At 40.2% G+C, this 25,729-nt stretch overlaps 1 protein-coding gene across 4 annotated transcripts in view; it reads left to right on the top strand.

The window, feature by feature from the left end:
* The window catches only part of KCNQ1 (potassium voltage-gated channel subfamily Q member 1), a 332,124-nt gene that overhangs the window by 33,967 nt on the left and 272,428 nt on the right, over nucleotides 1-25,729 (top strand). For all 4 annotated transcript variants that reach the window (XM_088166667.1, XM_014887301.2, XM_088166668.1 and 1 more), the window contains exon 2: nucleotides 5,890-5,980. In XM_088166667.1, the coding sequence (XP_088022793.1) occupies nucleotides 5,890-5,980 (91 nt within the window). The remainder of the gene's footprint in view (nucleotides 1-5,889; nucleotides 5,981-25,729) is intronic.

Raw genomic sequence — 25,729 nt, 5'->3', positions numbered from 1 at the left:
ATTTGTGCTTCACACTATGCCTTGATGATACCATAAAAAAAATTGCCATCCTGTATTAGATTCCTAGCAATGCTGTTTATGTTCATAGACTTCTTTCTTCTCTTACTATCAGCTGGCCTTTATTTTACAAGTTCTACCTGTTTCCCTTCTTTTACCTTTTGTTAGATTTTTTTTCCTCAAGCAATCCCAAAATACATTGAGTGAAAGAACAAAAACCTGATGCCTCACTGCAGTAAGGAGTTACTTGATATGGGTTAATTCTGAATGTTTTCTAGTTTGTTCTGTGGAAATGACTATGTGGTACTGTGTGAAGTGGTCATGGATTTATATTGACTTGTAGTAGTAAAAACCTATTGAAGTTTTTCATGAGGATTTTCTTGATGTAAATTAAGTAAGGAGTTGCTTTGCTGGCATGGAAGGAAGCAGAATGTATGACAAAATGAAAAAGTCTTCATTATGTCTCATACCTGAAGTTATCTGTCTCAATCCTCATTGCAATGCTATTTGTAACCTGGAAAGCTGCATGAAAATGTCCTTTTCTGATACCACTGACCTTTGAGTTCACAGTCTGAAAAATGTCAGCAAGTATAACATGGGGATGAAAGATGAAATAATGATGCTGTCATATGTTTTAATGAACTAATGTGAACTGGATATGCAGCAGCATTATAGTTTGCAAAGTACAATGATAATCTGCCCAAGTTTAGTCTGCACACTCGTGTTGTTCATTCTCAGTGTCATCCTTCCAGTTCTTGTAAAGCTCTATACTTAGAGGAGGCTAAATTTTAAATTACTTTGTTTGCTTAAGAAACGTATCACAGTTAGAACCTAAATGGCAAAAAAAAAAAAAAAAAGTTATTTACTCTGTAAAAGAACCCACAAACTAAAAAATCCCACAAAACAAAACCCTGAGTTACAGGAGATATGACTGATGATATATGTGACTGAACAGAGCTGTGCATTCAAAGAAAGACAGTCTAGTTGTGTAAAAATAGGAGATTCAAGAAGGAGGCTTAGATAGAATGTTAAGCACATAGAAACACACTAAAGATTTAATTTTTTTTCTGCAGAATATTTCTTTTTCAGTTACAGTCATTTTCCCCAGTAGACAGAGAGGATGAACTGCAACTAACCACTGATGTAATGCCAAACAAAGAAAAGCACAGATGCTGATAACTGCTTTTTAACTGGCAGTTACCAGCTAAAATAATATTCTCTGTATGCAAGGGCACCAGTATTTGGATATCTTCAAGACTGATAGCTGCAATGAATAAAAATGGTTAGAAAAAAACAGGCTTAAGGCAGCTCATGACATTGAACAAGGAAAAACTGTCTGTCTTCGTGGATGGTTAGAGCTGAAGTTGATATAAATTGAGCTAAACTCTGCATGTCCCTTCTCATCTATTGAATGTATTTAAGGTCTCAGCTCAGTTTATAGCCTAATGGCAGCCTGTTCCTGGTGACTCCCCCTGCGAGTATGTAAGAAACTCTGCAAGAAGGAATGAAATCTACCCACGTGTTAGTACTGCTTTTGATGATAACAGCTGCCTGTGCATGAGACTCTATTAATCTGGTGAGTAAGTACTTCCAGCATGTCTCATGCACTGTTTTTTTAAGTGTTCCTGGTCATATCACTAGACATATTTTATAAACTTTTATCAGTTCTCCTACCTGTGACATTCACTAAATGAGCATTGTTATCTCTCAGTAAGTGGTTTATTGTTCCTTTGATCGTTCCACACGTTGTTTCAAGCCACAAAAAAGACGTGCTAATGTTGAAAAATCACAGTTAAATATAGAAAAAACTCAGCAGCTCAGGACTGAAGGCTGCACAGTACTGATAACTACCTATAATGTGTCAAGTTCCTGCAGCTGACACTGAGGTCAGGGAAAAAGCCATAGGTCGGTCTGTAAGTCAAATTATAGCCTAAAATAGTCAGAAAACATTACATCTACCTTTAGCTCTTAATGTATTTCCTATCTGTTGCTAAGTACAGCACATATGCTGGCTGGCCATGTTCCCTTGTCTGCTGAATGATTCTTTCGTGGAAATGCTCTAGCCTCTCAAAAAATTACCTAAATCGTCTGACTGACACAATAAAGCAAGACAAAACTTATTTATGACATATAAACACACCTATGCAGACAGTGCCTTGTGTAACCCTGAGTCTGTGTTGATGCTGTTCTTTTTGGAGGGTGGTGTAGCAGTGACGAGTCTGTGTTACAGGCTGGGCATGTGTGTGAGCTGTGAGTGTGACTGGAGTGCTGCACCCTGGTGCTGTTCCATGCACACCAGAACTTCACTTCTGGCTCCACCTGGGAAAAATGTGTTGAAAAGACAGCCAGAGAAACTGGCTTTGAGTAAAACAGTGCTGTCTGAGAGGACACAGGTCTCCTTGTACTGGTCTACTGAGTCCGTGAAAGAAAAACATCTGCTGCTTTGTAATGTCCAGCTGCTTTAACAGTGGTGTTGTGGTTTCACATCAAGAAGTGCAGAGATCATCAGCCACTTGCAAAATTCTTGGTTTAAAAAAAAAAAACAAAACATAGCACTGTTAGATATGACCCACAAAGCAGAGTATTTTTGAATGCATCTGCTGATGCAGTTGATGGGACTTATCTGCATGCAAGCAGATGCTGCTTTTTGCAACCTGGGAGAGAAAACACTGAAAAACTTCACAGGCTATCTCCTCATCTCTAATGCTTGCTTGGCCCCACAATCACGGAGTGAGATCAGAGCTGATGAGAGCCTGAACTCATCGCTCTGCTTCCTTTCGTGAAGATGGTCACATTTGTGATAGAGGGTAAACAAGCAGTGGGTTTCAGGAGATAAAAGACTCGTGATATGCAAGAGATGAAGCCCTATCTGACTGCTGGAGTATAGGAAATGACAGTGTTTGCTATCTCTCCTTTAGAGGAAAAATGTATATTAAAAAAAAACTATACCAGAGAGGAGTCAGTTGCCCATTAGTTTGTCTGATATTTACTGGCTGGATGAACAGTTTACATGCTTAGCATCTGTATCAAGGGTTTGTTGGTTGGTTGGTTGGTTGGTTGTTGTTGTTTTTTAATCTAGTAATAACAATCACAGTAAAGTAAGTGTGATAAGGTTATTTTGTGAAAACTGTAATGTTTGCTTTTCTGAGGCTGGCCAGTTAACTTGCCCCAGGATGATTTTTGCATAAACAAATTCATGTTTGAGGCAGAGTCTTTCCCTGCACCTATTGTTTGTAACTAACTCCTGTGGACTTGTCTGCTGCCTAGGCAGTAACTGAGGATCTGTGTTCCACTTCTGGCTGAAGAGGAGATAACTGTCAAAAAAGAGAAAGGAAAAAAATAAGGTGCCAAACTTCCTGTTTTCTCTTTTACTGGTGCCTCACTCTAGTCTTATACTATGGAGGTGGAGAAGGGAGCCACTAATACAAAAAATACCCAGAGCTGAATTTTGGAAGGCAACGAACAGTAGGCTCATGCCAGAGGAGGAGGACACTGTGTGTATTTGTTTAATGTCTTAATTTTTCACCTTCTGTTCTTTATGTACAACTGATCCAAGCAAAATAGCAGTGCCAGTGTAACAGGGTGAGTAGCTGAGCTAGGGTGCTGCACTGGCCCCTGGAAGGTGTCATTTCTGTCATGCCAGAGAAACAGACACATGAAGCAGCAGTTCCTGACCAAACATCTTTGTTTTGCTTGGCATAATGTCTGTTTGTGGATATGAAGGTGTCTCATGCATCAGCCTGGAAAGAGCACAGCAGTGAATTGTAAGAGCTTTTCGGAGGCTGAAAAAAAAAAACATTAGTAAGACTGCAATGGGTCCATGTGCATGTGAACCCATAAAAGTAGGTAGGTAGTGGGGTGACTGGCACTTGATGCAGTTCTTACCTCAGCCATCAATTTCTCTAGTAGGAACGAGAAAAGAGATTTGGAAACGATTGATCCTAAGATTATCTTTTTGTCACTTCGGCACGTGAACTTTCAACTTCAATTTTTACTAGGGTTTTGTGTTTGTTTAGGAAAAGGACAGAAGCAGACTAGCCTTTGCTTTGTTGCCCCCTTGTGGTTTCATGTGCTGGCCGAGTTAAACATTGTACCATTGTTACTACTGCCATTAAGGGCTGTAGTAAATGTGAATCGGTACTGCTCATCCCTTGCAACTCACTGTGTGCTTTGAGCTGGTAATTCTGTGTATGTTGGACTTGGAATCCAGAGAGCTTCAGCTGTCTCTGTGCAGCTGACCCCATTTATGTTCACATTGTCACGTGTGTTGTTCTTATGCAATTGTGAGAATGTTGCAGACAGAAGGGCTGGATACTTAGGGAACGTTTATGCCATATTTCAAATGACTGACCCACCTTTGCATTTTCCTGTCTTGTCTGCACAGCTTACTTGTGCTTAAGAATGCCCAAAGGTAGAGATACAGGGTAAAATCAGAAGACTTTAGAGATGAATCAAACACCCACATACTTATATTTTGCTTAGGTAAAGTACATTTTTACATGGGTACTTGTATTGATAAGTGATGATCTCTGTCCTATTAATTTCATTGTCTATTTGATTTTTGTGCCTAATTACCTACAAACTTTCTCTCCTCTATTTGGTAGCACAATCTCAAAGGCTTAACTCGATAATCTCAAAGGTCACATTTGGTCTGAGAGGTCTTTTCCAGCTGTAATGATTATGTGATTCTGGCATCATTTTTCTGTATGTATGTGCTTTGGACTAGTATATACTGTATCTTGAAGCAATCATTGAGGGGTGTAGCTTATGTCAACCTCAACACAGTTTTTGTTTTTTTTTTTTCTTGAGTGCTTGGTCTTTCAAAAGATTCCTCCAAAGAGGTGCTCCACTGCTATGAATAAAGGTGGAGGCTCTGGATTACTTAACCTGAGCTGTGCCAATCTGATGTCCTGGTTCAATACTTCTCTCGAGTTGAGTTTTATTCATTATGTCAATTGTTTTTTGTTGTGGTTTCTTTAAGTTTAAAAAATGGTTAGCTGTTTTAGAGATATCTAACAGGATGGATGATTTAGTCACTGGATTTTGCAGCAAGTTTCAGTTGACTACAAAGGATTGATGTGGCTTGTCTCAACAGAATTGTGAGAATTAGCCCTAACAACTAACTTTGTATTTAACAAGTGGGTGTTTTCAGTCTTGCTGATTGCTCATGTTGTGTTTTTAAAAGAAACATGCAGTTCTTAGAGAACTGGAAGCTGCCTGTGTGTAGTGGATAGCATCCAGTTTGGGTGTTAAGTGGTTTTCTCCCCAGATGAGTTAGATTACTTTAGGGGAAGCAGCAGTCCTGCAGGGTGCTGGGCACTGCTGAGGCTGCCCAGGGAAGGGGTTTGGAGTTTGGTGGAATCAGACCTAGGTTGTGCTTCAAATGCCAAATATCAGACTTAATTTATTTGGGGCCTTTTAGGGATCAATTATAAAAGACAGTACAGCACAGCCTATTAAACTTTGGATTAGCTGTGATTTTTTCCCCCCAGTTTATTGGGCTTTGGATCAGCAAAAAGGCAAATATTTAAAACATGTTTGGGGGTTGTGTGGTGATTCAGCCAAAGAAGTCCTTAAAATGGGAAGGAACAAGGAATCCTGTTTCCATGAGGGGCCAGGAAACAGCAAATCTTAGAGGCAGGCTAAAGCCAGTCTTACCATATGGTTTCATTTGATAATGTCCAACCCAAAACTTCAATGTCTGAAGAGAAATAAACTATCCAACAGGAAGCAGGATTATGCAAAATTTACCAGCTGTGTTTTGGGATAATCCAATACCAGTGACATTTCAACGTAAACAGATGATTTGTGATGGCATAATTATCTATTTTCTCTGTCAGTTATTACACTGCATTACATTATTTTAATTTTTAAATTTCTTTTTATTTGCAGCTTCCTTATTGTGCTGATATGCCTTATCTTCAGCGTGCTTTCTACAATCGAGCAGTATGCAGCCCTTGCCACAGGGACATTATTTTGGATGGTATGTATGTGGACATTAATGTAATTGATGTGTGCTTGTTCTGAGCGTGCAAATTCTGATCTCCTGAGCTAACACCATAGCAAAATGTTCCTTGTGGTTTAATTGACAAGAGACTTTTCTGCATTTCCCTAATGAGTCTGTAAAGCTACAGAAATTCCAAAAGTCATGGCAACCCAGAAATGAAGTGGTACCCTCTGCGTGTCCAACAGAGGCAATTATTCTAATTAAGCCTGGATCCCTCCTATTGCTTGGCTTAATACTTTTTTCAGCCTTACTGAAGGCCAGACACCTGGCCATAGCAGGGGAGAAAAGTAAGTGGAAGTCCTTTCATTTAGTTGGTGTCATACCCAGCTTTGTTTCAAAAGTGGAAAACTCATGTCCATTGACTTAAAGACAACTTGCTCTGCCTGTCTTACACTCTTTCCTTTCAGTAGGGAAAACACAGTCACCATGTTTATAGTACAGCTGTGCTGCAGCATAGATGTATCAACAAATACATTTGTGTCCTGCCATCTAAGATTTCATTGAAGAGCTTTAGTTTTGAGGTAGGAGAGGCATGATTTTGAACATTCAAAATTTTATAAATTTGTTGTATCTCACTACTGGGATATCCCCTGCTAAATCACAGATTTCTTAGTATTTTTAAATAAATGACCATTATTTAACTTCTGGAAACACTGTCACTATATTGAGAAAATGCTAACTAGCAATTTAAATATTTGTTCAAAGCAGGTATTGTAGCAATGCTCTAGTAGTATCAGTAGGTGTATCACCACTATTCACATGAAAAAGTTCACTTATGACCCCCATCAATTCTAATATTTTTTTGTCTATTTTTCTGTTAAATATGCTGAGGTTCTATACCTAATATGACTGCTGTAAGAATATAGCGTATTAAATTTAGTATCAATCACACTAATTCTGTATGAAAGTGTCTTCATTCTTCCACATTATTTTTAACTAACTTGTAAGATGTTTGAACTCCTAGATGTAACATAATTAGTGCCAGCCAAGAGCATCGATACATTTATTTCTGCATTCAGTACCTTTTTTGGGTTTTTTTCCTGATTTGGTTTTGGTTTTTTTCTTTTTGTGGTTTAGCATTTTCTTTCTGTGTAGATTAAATTTGTTTTGGGTTTTTTACTCTAACTAGATTTTTTTATCCATAACTTCTGCCAACGTCTGTGATTAATTTTACTCCTAGTAACGTCTTACTCACTTTTGCAGTATAATATTTTACATGTGTGTTGTCTGTGTGAAATGACTTCTAGTGACAACTTAACTAGTGAGGTTTCATTCCCTGTCCCCACCCTGTGAAATCATGGAGCTTGTTTTGGTTTGTTCATCCTGTGTGCAGTGTGTGTTGTCCGTATCTGGGCAATCCAGGCAGGGGAAGGTGCATGCAAAGCGTTCAGGGTTGCACACAGTGTGTGTAATATCCACTGTGGAATTGATGCCTTTAGTTTTAAGTTTTCCTGTTCTCCTTGGATGTGCTTTTCTGATGTGCTAGGGTGATGAAGACAAAAAAGTCCTGTTCTAGTTAAGAACTCAAGGACAGTTTCTCCAAACTTCAGGCCCTAAGCATGAGCTATGTGGAAAGGTGGAGGGTGGGTTCATGCAAATTAACCAGAACCTATAAAAGTGTAAGATTTTGTGACCAGCTCCTCATTTCCTTCCATCTTGGAGCCATCCAGGCAGGGGCCATGACTGTGGCACTTATATTGCTGGGGTGTGGCTTTTGTAGGTCTTTCGTAGACTCACAATAAATACCCATTTTATTCTCCTTAACTCTGTGTGTAGCCTCTGTTCCAGCTCCTCAAGGCATCAGAAAGTGTATTTCTCCTATTCTGTTTTATCTTCCTCTCGAAGTAGTGAGGGAATGGATGAATGATGCATCCGTGTTCCTGTTCTACATAGTGAGAAAAACTGTGGTTAATTTCTAAAACTGAAATCCTACAGTCATGGGTTTTATGGGAAATAAGCAGTTGCGTGTTGGTTCAATATTGGCACAGTCTGATATTGTTTTCTTAAAGGATTAACTGTGGTAACTTTGATGAAAGCTGTGGGGATTATGGGGAGCCATCCATCCAAAGCAGTAGATGGGTCAATGTGCTCTCTGCTCTATCCAGTTTCCATGGGACTTTCCAAGGAGTTGTGGCACCTTGAAACACAAATATAAATGTCAGCATCTCACTCCCGTTGGCATCTCCCCTGTGAAATTTCCTGTTCTCTTATTTCATAAGAGATTTTTCTTTAAGGTAGCATTACAAGTTGTCAAAAATGGATGTCACTGAATTCTTAGGGGTAGAGTTAATCACAGCAGGCTGGTTGAAGAGACATTGCAAAATGGAAAGAAGGAAGTAAAATAAAGTGTAACAGCATGCAAGGATTAAGACACAAAACAAGAAAAAACAGAGTGCAAACCCCCAAACCAAATGGTGCTGTAAGGACAAATGAAAGTTTAGGAGAGCACTCTTTCTACTGCTCTGCAGTAGGAGTTAATTTATTTTTTGTGTCTATAGAAGGATTTTTTATTATTTGACAGTAATAATTTTTATTTGGAGCCAGACAATTCAAGTAGGTACCATTGTCATTGTAGGTGAACAAAGGAGGGCAGGTGATTTAGTGACAAAATAGTACTAAATGGGAGAGAGCTGAAAGGAGCAGCAGTGTACCAGCAACCTACCAGTATGGGAATCCTGCAGATGGCTTTGGCTTGGGCTTAACTGGGCAGTGAGAATGGAGCAACTCTGGCCACGTAAAGTTTGTGGTTTGAGACCTCAAGTAATCCCATGAAACTGGAGTTGTGTGGCACTGAAGACATGCATTAGGAAATGAACAGAATCTGTTTCCTCCTGACTGGAAAACTAATTAAACAAGACCAATTAAAAGCACTCACAATTGATAGATATACTGTTTTATTTCCTCCAAATAGCCAAAGTGTTTGACTCTGACCCTGTAAAAAATCTGAGCACCTGCATAATTTCAGCAGGTAGTGTTTTTGAAATCAGGGAGCCGGGTCACATTGAAATTACAGATGGAAGCTGAGTGTGCCCTTTTTAATGAAAAATAATTTCATGCTTTACTATTGTAGTCATACAAGATATTACAATAACATGAAATTGAAAGCTAAAAAAGTTGTTGAGATTATATGTATGTATGTAATATATACATACATATCTATATGTATGTACATATTATTTTGGTTTTATTCTGGAGCTACTTGTCTTAAAAAATCACCTCCCACTAGCACAGCACGAAACAGAAAATGCTATGCTATCAGTAATTTTAAAGCATTAAAAAGCACTTCTATTTCTCATAAAAGCAAGAAAAATGCAGGTTTAGCATGGGAAAAATAAACAGGGGCAAGTTTATATGTGTTCCAAGTGGTGTTCCAGATTTAGACAAAAAGCTCACAATTAGCTGCTGAATCTTTCTCTACTTGTCACCACACTTCACAAGGCAAAGAGCCTTGATGAAAGCTATACCTAAATGCAGTTGTAATGGGAGATTAGGAGAGAATTGGCCTTTTGTTCGTTTCCAGAATGCAGTGAAAACTGTTTAAATTTGCATGTGTTTATTTTCTGGGTTTTTTTTTTTTCACTAGATGGTGCTGTCGGAGGGGGTTTGACTCAGTCACTGGCTGGCACCTGCCCAGCGTGAGCTGGGGTCAGAGCCAAGGCTGTGAGAGCATCATCATTTCGAGGGGTCCTGTGCACGTCACACAGCGGTGCGGGAGAGCTTTGGCCGTGACTCATAAAGAGAATGTGGTCTAGCAGTGTAAAAATTGATTTTTTGAGACTACAATGTCTAAACTATGGAAAAAAAGTAGTGCGGAGATGTATGTTCCCAGAGAGGCCGTATTTTTCTTTTTATTTTCATAAGCAAGGGTTTTATGGTGCCAGAGCACAGCAGAATGCTGTTATCTCAGCATGATCTAAGAAAATCCAAGTGCCTGATCCAAGGGGATTAAATATTCTGCTGAACCAAGGGATATCTGGTGTGCCTGAAAAAGCTATTTTCTGGTAGGAATCTCATTTCAATATTGATTCCCGCCAAAAAAAAAAAAAAAAAAAAAAGAAAGAAAGAAGAAAAAGGCTATGTTTTTATGATGAAAGTATAAACTCTTTCCAGCTTTCTGTTTTAAGTTCCTTTTCTACTTTAGCATACATCTTACTGAGGAGATTAAACAATATTTTAACTTCAAAAAACACAAAGTAAGATAAAAAGGCAATAGTTTTCATATATTAGCATTTACTTTATTGGCAGTGAAATTATTCCTACAATTATGAGAAACTGGCATGGAGTCTAGGCCCATAGAAAATCTAGTTTATATTGCTTTTTTAATAGAATGTTTTGTTTTGAGTAGAAACCTCGGCTTTTGTTTGCTGGAGTGTTTTGTGGGTCTTCTGAGAAAGAAAGAGGAAAACACCTCCAGCTTTTGCTTCTGAAGGTGGTCTTCACAGAGAACACACAGTTCAAAGGGGTTCCAGCAGTTTTCCTTCCTGATAATATTCCTTGCTTAAGAAGGCCAAAATGCAGACTCACCATCTGCATTGGTGCATTTTCATCCTTTTGAAAAATTACATGAATTTAATATCTGTAAAAGATGCCTGGTGACAGCTCTACAGATTAATCTGATCTGCAGACTCTGAAGAACAGCTGTAGCTGAGAAAGTGAAAACTGTGTCTTTGCAGCCTCAGCCGTGTCCCCTGCTCTGACCCAAAGGGAGGTCAGCTGGTGTAGAGGATGTGTCTCGTGGATTTATGGTGTTTAATCTTTTTCCGTGGTTGGCCCTGCAGGAAGACCTGTGCAGGGAGTCACTGCAGCCTTTCCTTTCTGTCACTCCACTGACAGCTGAAGTGGAGAATCCCAGCTTTCAGTCAAAGCTGGCTTCTTCACGTTTTAGTTTCTAGGAACAGTGCCAGCTGTGAGTGATTTGAAGGCTCAGAAAACACGATTAGAAATTAAAATTTCCCTCCCCCCTTTTTAATGAGGTAACAGTACAAGGAGTAGCTGGAACAGGGATCTTGCCCTGAATCTGCACCCAGGTGTTTGTGGCTGTGTTTGAGCCCCTGATTGTGATGTTTATGGCTGAGCTGTGCTGGCAGATAAGGTGAGTGCTTCTAATCTGCCTCACTGCAAAATCAGCTGCATTGGTTTGAAATGCTGCTGGTAGTAAGATCTTAACTTATTCCAGCTGTTCTCAAAGCAATCCCTTGTCAACTCCTCTGGCCTGTGGAAGAGAGTTATGCCTTTAATGCAAATGTGATGTTAAAAGGATTTAATTCATTTGGTTCAGAATGTTGCATGAACATACTTAAATTCTGCTTTATGTCCACTCTGAGCAGGTCAAAGGGAGCCAAATCAGATGCTTCTAAAGTGGAAATAATGCTGTCTTTTAGGGACAGCTGAACCAATTTCATTAAATGGGTGCTTTTTTACTACCAAAAAAAAAAAAAAAGACAAGCCTCTTGCTCTTGGTTTGGCGTGGATGAAATCTGAGTTAAGGAGGAATGAAAAGGTGATATGGAATGAAAGCATGCTAAGACCAGTAAGGGAGAGATGAGCTGGTTTTGTTTTGACATGTGCTGAAAATGAACCTTGTAGAAGGACACTGGAGTTTCCTTTTAAAATCTGCAGAGGGCAGCATTGGACCACGCCGTGTTCTCCTGGGGCGGCTGCTTCTGACCTTGGATGGTGTCCTGAACTAGATAAAAATACATTTTGGAAGAAGTGAACTCTTAATAAAAAGAAATGTTTTTTCACATGGTCTTGGGCTTGGGGAATTTTATACGAGTAATTAGCAATCATAATTTGTGGAGAGAGAGATGGGAGAAAAGGGCTGTGTAAACATGGGTGCCAGAGAAAAACTCTGGCAACTTTGTGGTGGAGCCACAAAATTCATGCCATTTGGTCTACTTTATTGCTCATCATGTGGATGGCTTTTAGAAAAAAAAAAAAAAAAGAGAACAATTAATGCTTTCAGTGAAATGAATTGGGCAAGTGTTTGCCTGGAGGAGAAAGAAAAAGTTCTTAAACTTGTTAAAACACAGAAAGACTTCCGGTATGTTACGCCCTGCCAGGTACACTTGTGATATTATTAGATGTTTCCTATTCAGTTGGGATAAAAGGAAAAGTTTATTTTTCTAAATTTCTCTAAAGTTACCACCAAGAATGGCCTTTACATGTATATGATAAGAATAAGCAGCAGTTTTTATAGAAAAAACCCACACCTCTTTTTACACGTATCCATATATTTAATCTAAAAGGTCCAAACATTCTGGGTTTGAATTCTTACTTTAGTCTGCTACAATGGAGTGGCTTGGATGTAGAAAATTGATTACTTCTGTTTCTGCCTTTTCTACGAACTTTGAAAAGAAAAATCCCTTCTGTGGGATTTCTGTACCTGGAGTTGTGTGGTGGCATAACTGAGCACAGTCATTTAAAACAAAGCCTGCAGCTAATCTCTGTGCACGAAGAATCGGAATTTAGCATTTATCCCCATTGGGATGAGATGGCTGTGAAGTACCAGGCATTTTTTGGGACTCAGACTCTGAAGACAAAGCTGGGCTCTGGGGAGAGTGACCTTCCTGGAGCTCAGGTGACAGACTGTGGGCCAGCACAAGCCACTGGTGATGCACTGGGGCTGGCTGCTGGCTGCTTGGTGGCCCACATGGTCTGACACGGTGATCTCCCCCCTGGCAGCACGGGGGTCTTTGCCACAGACCAAAATGAGCACGGTGCCACCTTGTCCTTTGAGATGATCTCATAAATGAGCTGCAGTAACACCCAGGCTTTCGGGAAACACTGCTTTTAAACTGTATGCAGGGCTTTAATAATTTTGATAAATTATTAGTTTTTCACCTGTTCTCAAGAGCTCGTATTTGCCTTCATAAGTCACACAGTAGACCAGCGGTTTGTTTCTTTATTTTTAAGAGTAGGTCCATTCCAACAAATTGTGTTCAAAGAAACAAAGAAAATACCATCACTGAAAATGGCATGTTTCATTCACAGTTATATTTATTATTCACTTCTGTCAAGCTTCCTACTTAAGGGTTAAAGTTGGACTAAACTTTTCTGGGGTGTAAATCCATGTCAAACTTGGAACATTCGCTTGGTAAACTCCAAAAGAAACATAGTAAACATATTTTCTTTGAAGCTATACATATTTCTCACTATTTATTATTTTAGTAAACAAGCAGAGTAATACAAATTCCATCTTGGAAAAAAATTTTGAAACTGTGGAATACTGGTGTGCGTGCTACAGCCAAGCAGTGAAAAGAAAGATTTTTAAATTTAGGGTTTATCTGGATTAGTGTGTAATGTTTGCAGTGACAGGTGTTTCCTTTATGCTTTGCCCAAATGTCTGGAAAGTAGTTTGTCATTAAGTGCTACATTCAGTGTGTATCTCAATTTCAGTATAACTGGAGGGTCTCTGGCTTTGTTAGGTCCTTGTTTTCACATCTGACCTCAGCCAGCTGGAGTCTATTGTTTTAAGCGTAATGTAACAGCTGACATAACATAACGGATATCACGCCGAAAAACTGAAACAGGGCAGTGAACTGAGGCAGAGGGAGGGGAAAGGGACACGCTGGGAGGAGACACAGGGGCAAAACTAGCTTCATGGTTCAAAGTGGAAGCTTGCTGGCTTGTTTTCCCAGGGGGAATTAGCTAGGAAATAATGGGATGAGTCTGTTGAAGTTCTATTTGCAATTGATTACATATGATAGACTACTGAGACAGGTTTGAATTTGCCAGCTGTCACTGGCTGGTGGCTCTTGAATGGCTTTAAGTGGCCCTTGGTAGGCAAAACTGGAATAAACTCTGCAGGTGTGGTGCAAGTGTAGTGCAGAAAAGCAGCGAGTGCCAGTGCCTAAGAAGAAAGGAGGTTCCAGGAGTTAGTAGAGGGAAAATAAATTGAGTGTATTAAGAACTTTATTTTGCAATGTTGGGTTAAGTGGGTTCAATTAAATGGCTAAAAACCCCAAATCAACTGGACTTCTTGGTGGCTTTCTTTTTCTTGGCAGTTTCTAAAGTAAACTTCTGTGAGTTTGTTTTCTAAAAAGCTTCGTTGTTTTGTTTCTTGACTTCTGTGTTTGACAGGAGCAAAGTGCATCTCAGCACTGAGAGATAACTCCTTTTGGAAGGACAACGAGTAAAATGAACTTTCTGTTAGAAATTTGACAGGCCATGAAGAAAGTGACAAACATCTGACTTTGTGCACAGTTAGAGGACAAGAACATAGGAGAATACTCTTATTTCTTCACATGTATTTATGTATATGCTTCTTTACATAGGTATTGATATATAGAATGTTTGTTTTTTCATCAGGAATTTGAAGAAAAAAGTACTTCTAGCTGGATCTCATTTGTATTGAGTAGAACCTCTGGCAATTCGGCCCTATTGAGAGTTTATTCCATGGCTTTAGACAAGGTGGGGAGGAAAGGCACGACTGGTTGTTTTTTTCTTAAACGTATATGTGCAGAGGCAACTAAATTATGTTCTGTGTCTATAAGTGAAGTTTTTTATGGCATGAGACTTGCAATTGTGCAGTGTGTTTAACTTTGTGTGTATGAGTCGTCATCATGACTTCAGTGGAGCTTCCTGTGTGCATAAATATTAACAGGATCAGGATGTAATAGGTAAGATTTCTTCAACAGTCTGCTTGTACTTAGGGGTAACCTAGGAAGCATGAGTTTGATTTATGTAACTGTAAACTGTATTTATCTCGCATTTAATGTTTTAAATGTATTTTTATCTAATTTAATTTTATTTTGGTAGTATAAAAAATGTCATCATGACTGAAGCATGAGCTGTGTTAAACTTGTCTTGTACAAAAAGTTTCTAGGGTTGCTCCTGTTGTACTATGAGGCCCAATTCTACTTTATCTCAGTAATCAGAAAAGCCTTGTGAAAGTTTATTAGAACTGTTGATTCAGTGGCCAGTAGTATTTAACATGGGCATTCACACTTTTATCTCAGCTTATACAATAAATTAATTTAATTGTGGAGCTCAGAACGTGGTGTTTGTACTGAGCTGCTGGAGAAGTGTTGATAGCCCAGAGAGCTGCCACGTACTGCGTTTTCTTTTCCGTGTTCGTGGCACATCCTGTGCCTTGGGAGCAAACAAGGATGGGTGCCCATGGACCCCGAGAGGCACAGCAGTCAGAGGCTCTGCAGCAAAGTCAGTTCTGTAGGATTCTGAGCTCCCTCGAGGGACCAAGTATTGGGATAAACGCCCTAAAACATCTAGGGATAAATGGATAAAATGTCCTAAATAAATGGGATAAATGTCCTAAAACCTCTGCACTGCTCAGCTGTCCCTGCTGATCACTGATTCTGGGGACCTGTACCTTAGTGCATTGCTTCCATTAGGCATTTCCACCTAACCCATGGACCAGGAACATATTTTGAAGATGATGGGGAACCAAGAGCTGTTACTGGCGCTCAGAAACAGCCAGACTTTGAAGTACTAACAAAATAACCAAAATGCCTTTTTTTCACACCCAGTCTGTGAAAGCAAGCTATGTGCAGCCTCACTTTGATGGTTTCCCTTATGCTAATGACACTGAGGCTGGCCTCTGTTTTCCTCCAGTGTTGTTAACATCCTTATTAAGGTACCTTTCAGAAACTCTCCTTCTCCTTGTTGTTTCTGTCAGTTTGACAGGGTGTGTTTACTGTGCAAAAGGAGTTGATTTACTTGTCCTTTATTCCTCTGCAGCTGTTCCCCAGAGCAAGGTGAGGAAGGGTGCCTGCTGTAGAGGTGATTTGTCTATTCCATGGGTGGGTACACTGCATTTAGATTGGCTGCAGCATCGCAGACCAATTTTAAATCAGAGTGTGTGCATATGATGACTGACCTCCATCTGGCCCACAGGCTGGGAGCCTGACAGCTACCTTCTATGAGCTGCCCCAAGTCATTGATTTAGTATATGGAGCTCAGAATGAGTTATACTTAGTGAGCAAGGCTGGGGGAAAGGGAGGAGAGAAAATTAAATATTTACTAATCTTACTTCTGCAATGCCTTACAAACACGAGTGTGCTTAACCTCGCAGCATTCTTGGGAGGTGAATATTAGCAGTTTTATGTGTAAAATTGGGTGATCCATAGCTTTTCCACTCTAAGTTGGCTTTGTGAGATAAATCCTTCAGAGAACCCAGGCTTGCACTTTCAAGAGAGGGTTTCAGCCTACATAAACTGGCACTGCCACCTGAAGAAATGATCCTGCTGCTCCATTCCTTCTGCCAACACAAGCATTTATGTAGCTCTGTTGTCAATTGCCTTGGAGAACCCAGATGGGTTCAAATTAACCTTTTTTTTGGCCAGATGAGATTGCTTCTTTTGGCAACAGTTCTGGCTTAAACTGTTTGTGGAACTGTAGAGTAAGATTTGTTAGCTTTTGATAGTTAAAAGTGTGATGGAAACTTTATCTGCAACACAATTTACAAGCAGACTCGTGTGTCATTCTTCTGAGAAAAGACATTATTGTTGTTTCCATTACAGCCCTGCTTGTAAGATTGAGTACCTAGCAGAGTGTGGAGCCACATGCTCTAAAAGATAGCTCCTACCCTCAGAGATAGGCCTTGCAGCCTAAGCCAAGTGCTTGAAAAGGTAAGGGGAAGGAAGTTCTGAATGGGCTCTTGCACAGCCAGGCACTGAGGCAGGGGAAACACGACTGCCACAAGTCCCAGCTTTGGCCTGCTCCAAGCATTCTGGTTCAGTGATGGACACTGAAAAGGAAAATATATTTAACTTCTTGTCTCATTTCTTAACTTAGAACAGTGAAGGTTTTGGTTTTGGCTTTTTTTCCCCCCCACAAAAGATGAGATTTTGGCCCTTATTTTACACACTGAATCTTGTGCCGCTCATGTGTTGATTTGACTGAATAATGAATTAGGTAGCATTTTATGTTTACTTTTCATCTGTTTTGCTGCAGAACAGCAGGGTTGCAGCCTGACAGCTGATTGAGGCCAACTTGGCTGAGACTGAATTTATCCTACAGGTCTAGGCCTGCCTACCATAATCCAGAGCTGGTTATTGAACCCGAGTTGGCAGCTAGGCCATCTCTACAAACAAAAGCTGTTTTGTTCAAACTCAGCTACAACAGTCAGGGTGTAGGTAGGTTTGCAGAAGCATGTCTCTCTGGAAATCTTAAGCAGCAGTCATCTGCTAGCTCTTTGCTGCAGCCCTCCATGGGATTTACCACTGCCCAGAATTGCACTGAGCTGTGCTTGCTTTCACAGTCTGCTGCAGCTCCCCAGAAAACCTTATTTATTTTGCCACCAAAGATGGTTTAAAGCTACTGTGGTTGTATCAAAGAGGGCAAAGAGCACTTCCACAGTGGGTTACCCTTGTTCAGCTCTGTGGGTGGTAATCTCCAAGATGAGAAGGGCAGGAATTAGGAGCAGGGTGGGGTAGTATCTTCCATCTCTTTCTGTCTTTGAAGTGATGGCAGGCACGTGGTTGCACATGTCAGCATAGCCTAGTCCCACAGGGTATAATTGTACTATGATGTCATCGTCATTATTAATGCAATAACTGCCACATTTGGGGTTGAATCACTGCAATTGTTTTGATAAAAAGGAAAAAAAAAAAAACAACCCACACAACCAAGCCCCAACTCCTACATATCTCTACACAGAATACTAAATGTGTGTGTAGAATAGTCTCGAAACAGTAACTTACCTTACAGGTTCCTAACATGTGTTTCTGTATGTATTAACATACATATAAAAATTTTAAAAAGCTCCTTGGATGTGAGTTGGATTTTTCAGATGCAATGACACGTGTTTTCATACTCACATGTTAGGATTCAGCTCATTAGTGAAACAGTTAAATATTTAACCACTATGAGTCATGCAGCTCTTTAAAACAAACAGAGTTGAAAAGGATGTAAAGAAATAATTCTTCCCTTACTCCTAATTCTGAACTGGCTTAGGGAGTTGCTATCTCATCCACAAGAAAAAAAAAATCAAGAAAATTAGGGGCAATGTTCTTGATTATACAAGTCAACTTTACAATGGTATGTGCTTACAAGTACGTTTGTGATACAGTGGATGAGGTGGAGGGAATAGATCTGGGATCTTGTAGACCTTTTAAGCAGCAGAAGTTTGCAGCAGTAACTGAAATTAATAAATTTGTAAACAGAGACCTATATTTATATTTTCGCAACAGAACTCTGTGCTACGATGTAGAAAAAATGCTTTCGAGTAGTATGGCAATAATGTGAAATTTCCTTTCCTCTTCTTAATTGATTATGTCAGGTTAATGGCCAATGAAAGTCAGAGGTGAGAAGCTCAGCCATGCATCAACTCACACAAAAATGCACACTGTGTCCATTCTCTTGAACAATTCCCAAAACAAACAGGCAGTCTGTCAATCTTTACTTTGTCAAGGTCAACAAACCATGGTACTGAAATGCTAGTGAAGACATTAAGAGAAATTCTTATTGAGAGAACCTCCTGTTTCATGAGTTGATTTGACTTTTGGAAAGCAGCTGAACTCTGGTTTCTAAGTGTTCAGACACAAGGGACGGTTAGCTTGCAAGTCCCAGGCAGCTTCATTTATTTTGTAGCTCATGTGCAGGGGTGTTTCTGTCTTTAAAAATAAGTCATATCTTCAGAAATATGTTGTGAGCACTGGCAGCACAGAAAGCCAGCTGTGCTTGGGGCTGGATGCAGAGCAGCCTGGGCAGCAGGTCAGGGGAGGGACTGTGCCCCTTTCCTCTGAGAGCTCACTTGCAGTGCTGCACCCACCCTCCTGTCCACCCAGCACAGGAAGGACGTGGGCCTGTTGGAATGAGTCCAAGAAGATGGTCAGAGGGATGGAGCACCTTCCCTATGAGGAAAAGCTGAGAATTAGAGATTTTCAGCCTGGAAAAGAGAAGGCTTTGGGGTGATCTAATTGTGGCCTTCCAGTAGCTAAAGGGAGCCCACAGGAAAGATGGAGAGGGACTTTGCACAAGAGCATGTAGTGACAGGACAAGGAGGAATGGCCTCAAACTGAAAGAGAGTAGGTTTAGATTGGGTATTAGGAAGAAATTCTTTACTGTGTGGGTGGTGAGGTGCTGGCACAGGTTGCCCAGAGATGCTGTGGATGCTCCATCCCTGGCAGTGTTCAAGGCCAGGCTGGATGGGGCTCTGAGCAACCTTGTCTAGTGAAAGGTGTCCCTGCCCATGGCAGGCAGGTTGGAAAGAGATCATCTTTAATGTCCTATCCCACCCAAACCATTCTGTGATTCTATGATCTGTGCCCTAACTGCTGATTTCTTCCGATTTTCTGTCTGTAATGAGCTTTCACTTCGAAAGAAGAGACTAGTGTTTGTAAATATAGAGGGTGAGGGAGTTTTCTTTTGGCCATTTTGTCCCTGCAGCGTTGCCAGGACTTTTTGTTAGGAAGAGGGATTAAATGATTATTCAGAAACATCCTCTGTCATTTTAAATCTCTGTTGAGTAGAGTCAGCGGGGTCTTTTTAAATGCAACAACTCCTCAGCTCTGTAGTTCCTGTAGATTTCCCACAAATGTGTGGATTACTGCTACTTGCATCTGGTAGGGTGAACATTTGGAAAATAGCAGGTGAGAAGTGTGATATTTTGCTGCCATGCCTCTTAGAACATAGAATGCAATAAAAGTGCAGGAGGGCATCACAAATAGTCTTGGTGTTAGGTGATTGTTCATTATGGAGAAAATAAGGAGGCAAGCAGGAGAAACATCTTTCTGATGACATTTGCCTGAGAACTGAGAAAGATTTGCCTGAGAAACCTGAGTTGTCTATTCCTTGAAACAGCTGGTTGTTTTCTCCTTGTTCCCTAATTTGGTGAGGCCTTGATGAAGTTGCTAACAGGTATGATTCTTCCTACTATTTAAGGGAGATGTTGAGTTAGAACTTTTTCACTTAGCAAAACTATTTTCTTTGAAGAGTTGGTGGAAGGTGGTGGTGGAAACTGTCAGTGCAACCTTTCATGTGAAGGTGTAAGAAGTGGAGGAAGAAATGTCAGGTGGCTTGGATGAGGGATGAAGTGTCACTTCTGTTTATTTGTTATCTCTTGGAATAGGGACTCCTTGAGTGTTATGATTTCTTAATGAATTGCAAATTTTGTCGTGGGACTGTATCTTCTGTCATTCTTTCACTAGCTTGAGCTTAAGAATCATTGCTGACTGAAGCAGTCTGTGAGGCATGGAGAATTCAAATACACAGAAAGCCAAAATTTGGGAGAGCTTGTATTGCCTTCCTGAATGTGCATCTAGGCTCTCATGCACAGTACAGCTTGGCTCGCCTGTCAGCTTTTTAATTAAAATGTCTTCTAATCACTTCTGTATAAATATTAATCCTGAGCCTTACCTTAAAAGGCTTCAGGACCCAAAGTATTGTGAACATTTTAAAACAAAAATGAAATCAAACCAGTATGGGGAATTCTTTAGCACTGCTAGAGTTTTTCTTGATAACTGTATATTAGATTTAAGGCTGAAAACAAACAGTAAAAATCCTGGGAATTATTTTTGTTTTGTATTCTCTTCATTTGTTTTATTTCCTAGTAAGATAGTTTTCACAGGCTGTGGGAGCAGGAGGAAAAACAATGGCATCTGACTGACCAGCATAGCGGAGGTGATATACAGAACAAAGAAGGCTTCTTATTTGTAATCTCTAAGATTTTTATTCATCTCAATTCATAACAGAGGAAATCAATAATTTTCAGTTTCTTTGGTAAAGTAGTATCAGGTCAAAATCAAGCCGCTCTTTTAACAAATGAGCTTACTGTAATGTTCCTTTAGCTGTAAGGCTAAAGTTTCAAAGCAGTGTGCCTTTTACTTTGATTTATTTATTGTCAGTAGCTTATCAGGCCTTTGTTTGAATTAGGAGCCATTGTGGGCAGCCAGAAATCGAAGTTTATGTAATATAATCTATCTGTCATTTAGTGTCAGTTCCCTAACAGTGATGCTAACACATTCAGACTTCAGCATCTGGACCTCGCACTTGAGTTTTCAGCCATGAGGTAGGGGCTAATGTTTCCATGTAGTCCCTTCCTGGCTATTTCCCATCTGTGTGTGACTGTCCCACTTCCCTAGGGGTCAGTCACTAGTGCTGCCAATGTCACCAGACAAGCCTTTTCCCAAGAGAAATTTTGTTTAAACTGTATCACATGTTAGACTCTGCCAGACTACTGGATTCATTGTCTTCACCTCAAAAGTCAGGAAAATGATAATAAAGCAGAAAGTTGTGGGATTATGCTTGAGCATGTCTCTAAGATGAATATATGGTGTTTTATTTCGTGGGCTAATTCCAAAAAAAGCAGTTCCCCAGTCTCCTTTAATGATTTAAAGAAGAAAGGCCAAAGTATGGAAAGATAAGATGTGATTGCAGGAAAGACAACAAGCATTAGAGTCTACAGCTGGGTTCTCACTCTCCCTGACAAAGTCAGTTCTTGAAAGAAAAATCTATAATAGTTAATGTACTAAGTGTTATTAAAGTTTGCAATCTGCCTTCTACCTCCCGTAGAGCCTTTATGGCTCTCAGTCTTTTCTGGGAATGTGCCTGTACTTATTTAATACTTTCCTAGCTGGAGAACACCTTGGAAGAAAGCAGGCAGGCCTGTTCTTAAGCAAGAGGAAAATTCACATGTCTCCACCCTGGGCTTCCTGTGAGCTTCCAAGAACGTGCTTCTGTGATTGCTGCACCTATTTCATGTTCCCCTGGTGGTGCCTGGGGGCTGGCTGTAAATGAGGGCCCCTTTGTGCTTTGGGCCCAAATATTATATGCAGACTTCAGTATTAAGTCTAAGCATTAAGATAAAAGCAGTAGGTGGCTGGACTGGCTGAAGGATGCTTCCTCAGATCTGTGCTCATTTTGCACATCACAAATTACCTGTTGGCACTAATGATAGGAGCCCAAACCATCAAATAAACAGGGTATCTCTTCTCATACACCCTCCCTCTGTTTTCTTCTGTGAATTGGCTTCTTATTTTAGGTATTAATTCCGAAGCTGGAGAGCTCAGCTAGAGCCAGTGAGCAGGAAGCTTAGCCCAGAGCAATGCCTCCTCTGTCTCTTGAGCAAGCAGCAGCGAGGGAATGGAGCTTCCCTCAAAACATCTGGCAGAGCTGAGCTGTGCCAGCACATCCTTCCTCCCCCAGGGAGGATGACTGACTCCTAGGGTGGGGCCGGATCAAAAGGGAGGTGCAAGGAAACGGAAACAGGGGTGGAAAGGGATGCCAGAAGGTTTAAAACATAGCTGCTGCATCTGTATAGTGGGCTAGCTCCTGTTTGTGGAATAAATTTAATGAAAGATGCACTTATTTATGTTAGACTGTGATATGTAGGTCTAGACCAACTGGCATGTTTTAAGAATTTGGGGAAGAAAAGGAGACCAAGGTATTTTGCTTGTACTTTTTGCTGTAAGGTAATTTAGTCTAAAAACCTTTGAAGTAAAATAAAAATTTTAAGTAGCCGAAGGCATTTACTGTTTTTACAAAGACTTTTACTCTTTCCAGTCTGGTTTGAGGAAATTTGTTTTTGTCTAGAAGAAACAAAAATATTTGTGAGCTTGCTTTTGACTCCTGGACTGCTACTTCTGTGTGTGAGGTGGAATTGTACAAAGCTTCATTTTAATATTACTCCAAAAGGAGAGATACACTGCTAGTGGAGGGCTCTGGAAAAGCTACATGAAACTCTTTCTTTCAGGATTTGCTTTGAAGAATGGTGGGTTGTATTTGTTTCGATTTCCTTCCCTGTAGTGCTGCTGCTTGGATTGGCACTAAGAGTGGGCTTGGTGCAGATGCTGTTTGGAGAGGTGTCCCTCAAGAACCTAAACAGGAGACTGCCCCTGTGGGTCAGGAACTGTCCCTGAAAGTCTCAGGTGTGATGGTCGCCACCTGACATGTGGAGCACCTTTCAGATCTTTGAAAAATGCAGTGGTCCTGCACTGTGTTCATCTGGTGTAATTAACTCTGCTGGCAGGGACGGATTTATTATTAGCAGTGGAAAACCTGTGAACCATGACAAACCTTGTAGTCAGATAAAAGTAGCATTTTTAGCTCATTTTGTTATAATCCTCCCTGCCTGCTGCACCATGAATATATGGGGACCAGATCGGTCCTGAAAATGCATTTTTAGGTCCTAAATGTCAATACTTGCTGCACTGTTACTGAGTTTAGTAGATGCAAAGGTTTCACTTCGAATGTAAATGCTGAGCTGCAGATGCTTATTCCCTACTCACATGGGAAGGGTTTTTATATCCAGATTTGGTACCTAGTGGTTATATTTTTCAGTGCAATCAAAATAAAGTTGTGGCCTTTTGTGGAGCTTTGTAATTCACAGAACTATTGATGTTGTCTGATTCAGTGCAGCATTACTGCTAATTCAGAGTAAAGAGGAATAAATGTGTAAAAGGACAGAAACAATGGGTGAAGAACTGGCCACAGCCCCCATTCCTGGGGTTCCCCTGCCCCCCTGACAGGGAGCAGGCAGAGAATTTGAGAGTGAAGTTCAGCCTTGGCAGAGGGGAGGGGTGGCTGGAAAGTGGTTCAAGATCTGGTTTTATTTCTCATTATCTTGCTCTAGTTTGATTGGTAATAAATTAAGCTAATTTCCCCAAGTGGAGTCTGTTTTGCCCAAGCAGTAACTGGTGATGGATTGCTCCCTGTCCTTACCTTGAGCCATGAGTGTTACATTTTCTCTCCCCTGACCAGCTGAGGAAGGGAGTGATAGAGTGGCTTTGGTGAGCACCTGGTGTCCAGCCAGGGTCAAACCACTCCTCTAGGTTAAATAATAAAGTCAGAAAACACCTTGAAGTGGGAGAATGTGATTCTGGTAAACAGATAAACACACCAGATTAAAAACCAAACCAACCCCTCTTAAAAGACTTGACCTCAAGAAAACAAGCTACACAGAAGCCAACAAAACCTACTCTGATGTGAAATGCTTGATTTTCTGGTAATAAAAGAGTAAAAATGTTAAATGTATTCAAATAGCAACAACCATGCATGAGTTTTTCTACTGCCTTCTGAATTATTTATAAGGGAAAATACTTAGATCCTGGTTTTGCCACTAAATCTTTCAAAAAAGAAAAAAAAAATGACACAGGAAAGGTTTGTGTACATGAGAGAATTTTGCTTGCTTACGTTGTTAGAGCTTGATTTTGCTCTTTGAATGTAAGGTTGTGTTTAAAAGCTACGTTCTTCTGGCATCTACTGAGGTTATGTTCTTCAGAACTCTTTATAAGGGCTAAAATAAGCATAGTAGTTAAACAAATATGGCACAGTCAAAGCAAATGCTTTGATCAAGTATTGTTGACAAATGTACTGTTACAGAAAGCTTTAAATAGCATGTTTTATTTCTGTCTTGCTGTAGTGCATGGCATTAGATGAATCAAAACAGGTGGATTTTAAAAGTTATATGCATGTTTTAGGAACTGGTGATTAGTCAAGAATTATAGTAGTGCAATGTGTATGTCTTTTAGTAAGTGCATTTAAAAACACATTTGGCAATAAATACATCATTTAGGTACATAACCAAACACTTAATTTAAGGAAAAGTTCAAGAGAAATTACGACGTTGCCTAACCTTTTGTATGTATCCTGAACTTTGCTGCTTTTTCCTGTTTGGACAGGGGTTCCAGCTTTGGGTAGTGTTTATAGTGTCTGGAGCACCTGTACACTGCAACCTTCTGCTGGGGAATATTAAAGACTTCAGCTACAAGAGCCTCAAACTGCAGGTTGTCCTCATTTATGAGATAATGTCATGTTGCTTGTCACTTCCACTGCAGTTGTAAGGTCTGCAGTGATTGTTATTCAAAACAGGGCGCCCTTTGGACAGGGAAAGACGTAACTGTTGATTTTAAACACCTTTGGTGTCATATAAATACATTAAGGAGCTTTCCTGTGCCAAAAACCTAGAGATATGATCTGCTAGATACAAACTTCTCGATGAATTGGCACAAAAAGTGACAAGTTAGCAGTGGCAGCTTTTAAATATGCATTGCATCACAAAACATAATGCCTAAAAATGAAGAATCTCTCAGATTTTTTGGGGTGTTTGAGATCTGAGCTGTGTAAATGTGAGAAGGGATTGTAAGGTGCTGATTTGCACTGTGGTGGTTTGTTTGTTTGTTTGTTTTCTGAAAAAGAAACTGCTGAACCAGAATCTATGAGATGGTTTCTGTTGAATATCAGTGGAGCCAAAAATTCAGCTGCTCATCCCCTGGGTGTGATTTGTTGCCATTAGAGGTGGGACACAGTCATCTGCAGAGGCTCCTTGGCTTCAGCTGCTGCTCACAGCCTGAATCATTGCTTTGAACATTTGTTGGTCTCAGATTAACTTCGTGCAATAGAATGGGAATTCTATGTCCTATGAAGTGTTGGCATATACACTCTTTTCTTTTATCCCTGCTGTTGGACCTGGCTGAAAATCAGTGCATTTACCTCGCAGTAGTATTGCAAAGCTCTTCCTTGGTGTGACTTGTTGGGGTTTTTATTGTGTTTGTACTTCTTAGCTGTCAGGAACCTGAGTGCTGCTTTTGTTTGGAGCTCAAGTATGAGCACACAGCATCTAACCTGAGGCTGAGATGTCAAAGGCAGTGTGTTCATTGCAGATGCCCCTCTCCTGCACAGATTTATGGATGGAGCCACGGGGGTTCCAGCTAAGAGCAGAAAGTGAGGTGAAACAAATGCAGGCCTAATTGTGTATTTCTGAAATGAAACAGTAAAATCTCTAAAAATCATGGGTGAGTCTTTCTGATGTATGTAAGTGTCAGT

The sequence above is a fragment of the Sturnus vulgaris genome, chromosome 6 (assembly GCF_052056855.1).
Source record: "Sturnus vulgaris isolate bStuVul1 chromosome 6, bStuVul1.hap1, whole genome shotgun sequence".
Lineage (NCBI taxonomy): Eukaryota > Metazoa > Chordata > Aves > Passeriformes > Sturnidae > Sturnus > Sturnus vulgaris.
Note: the sequence above shows the minus strand (reverse complement) of the source record. Positions and strands in the feature narration are given on the sequence as shown.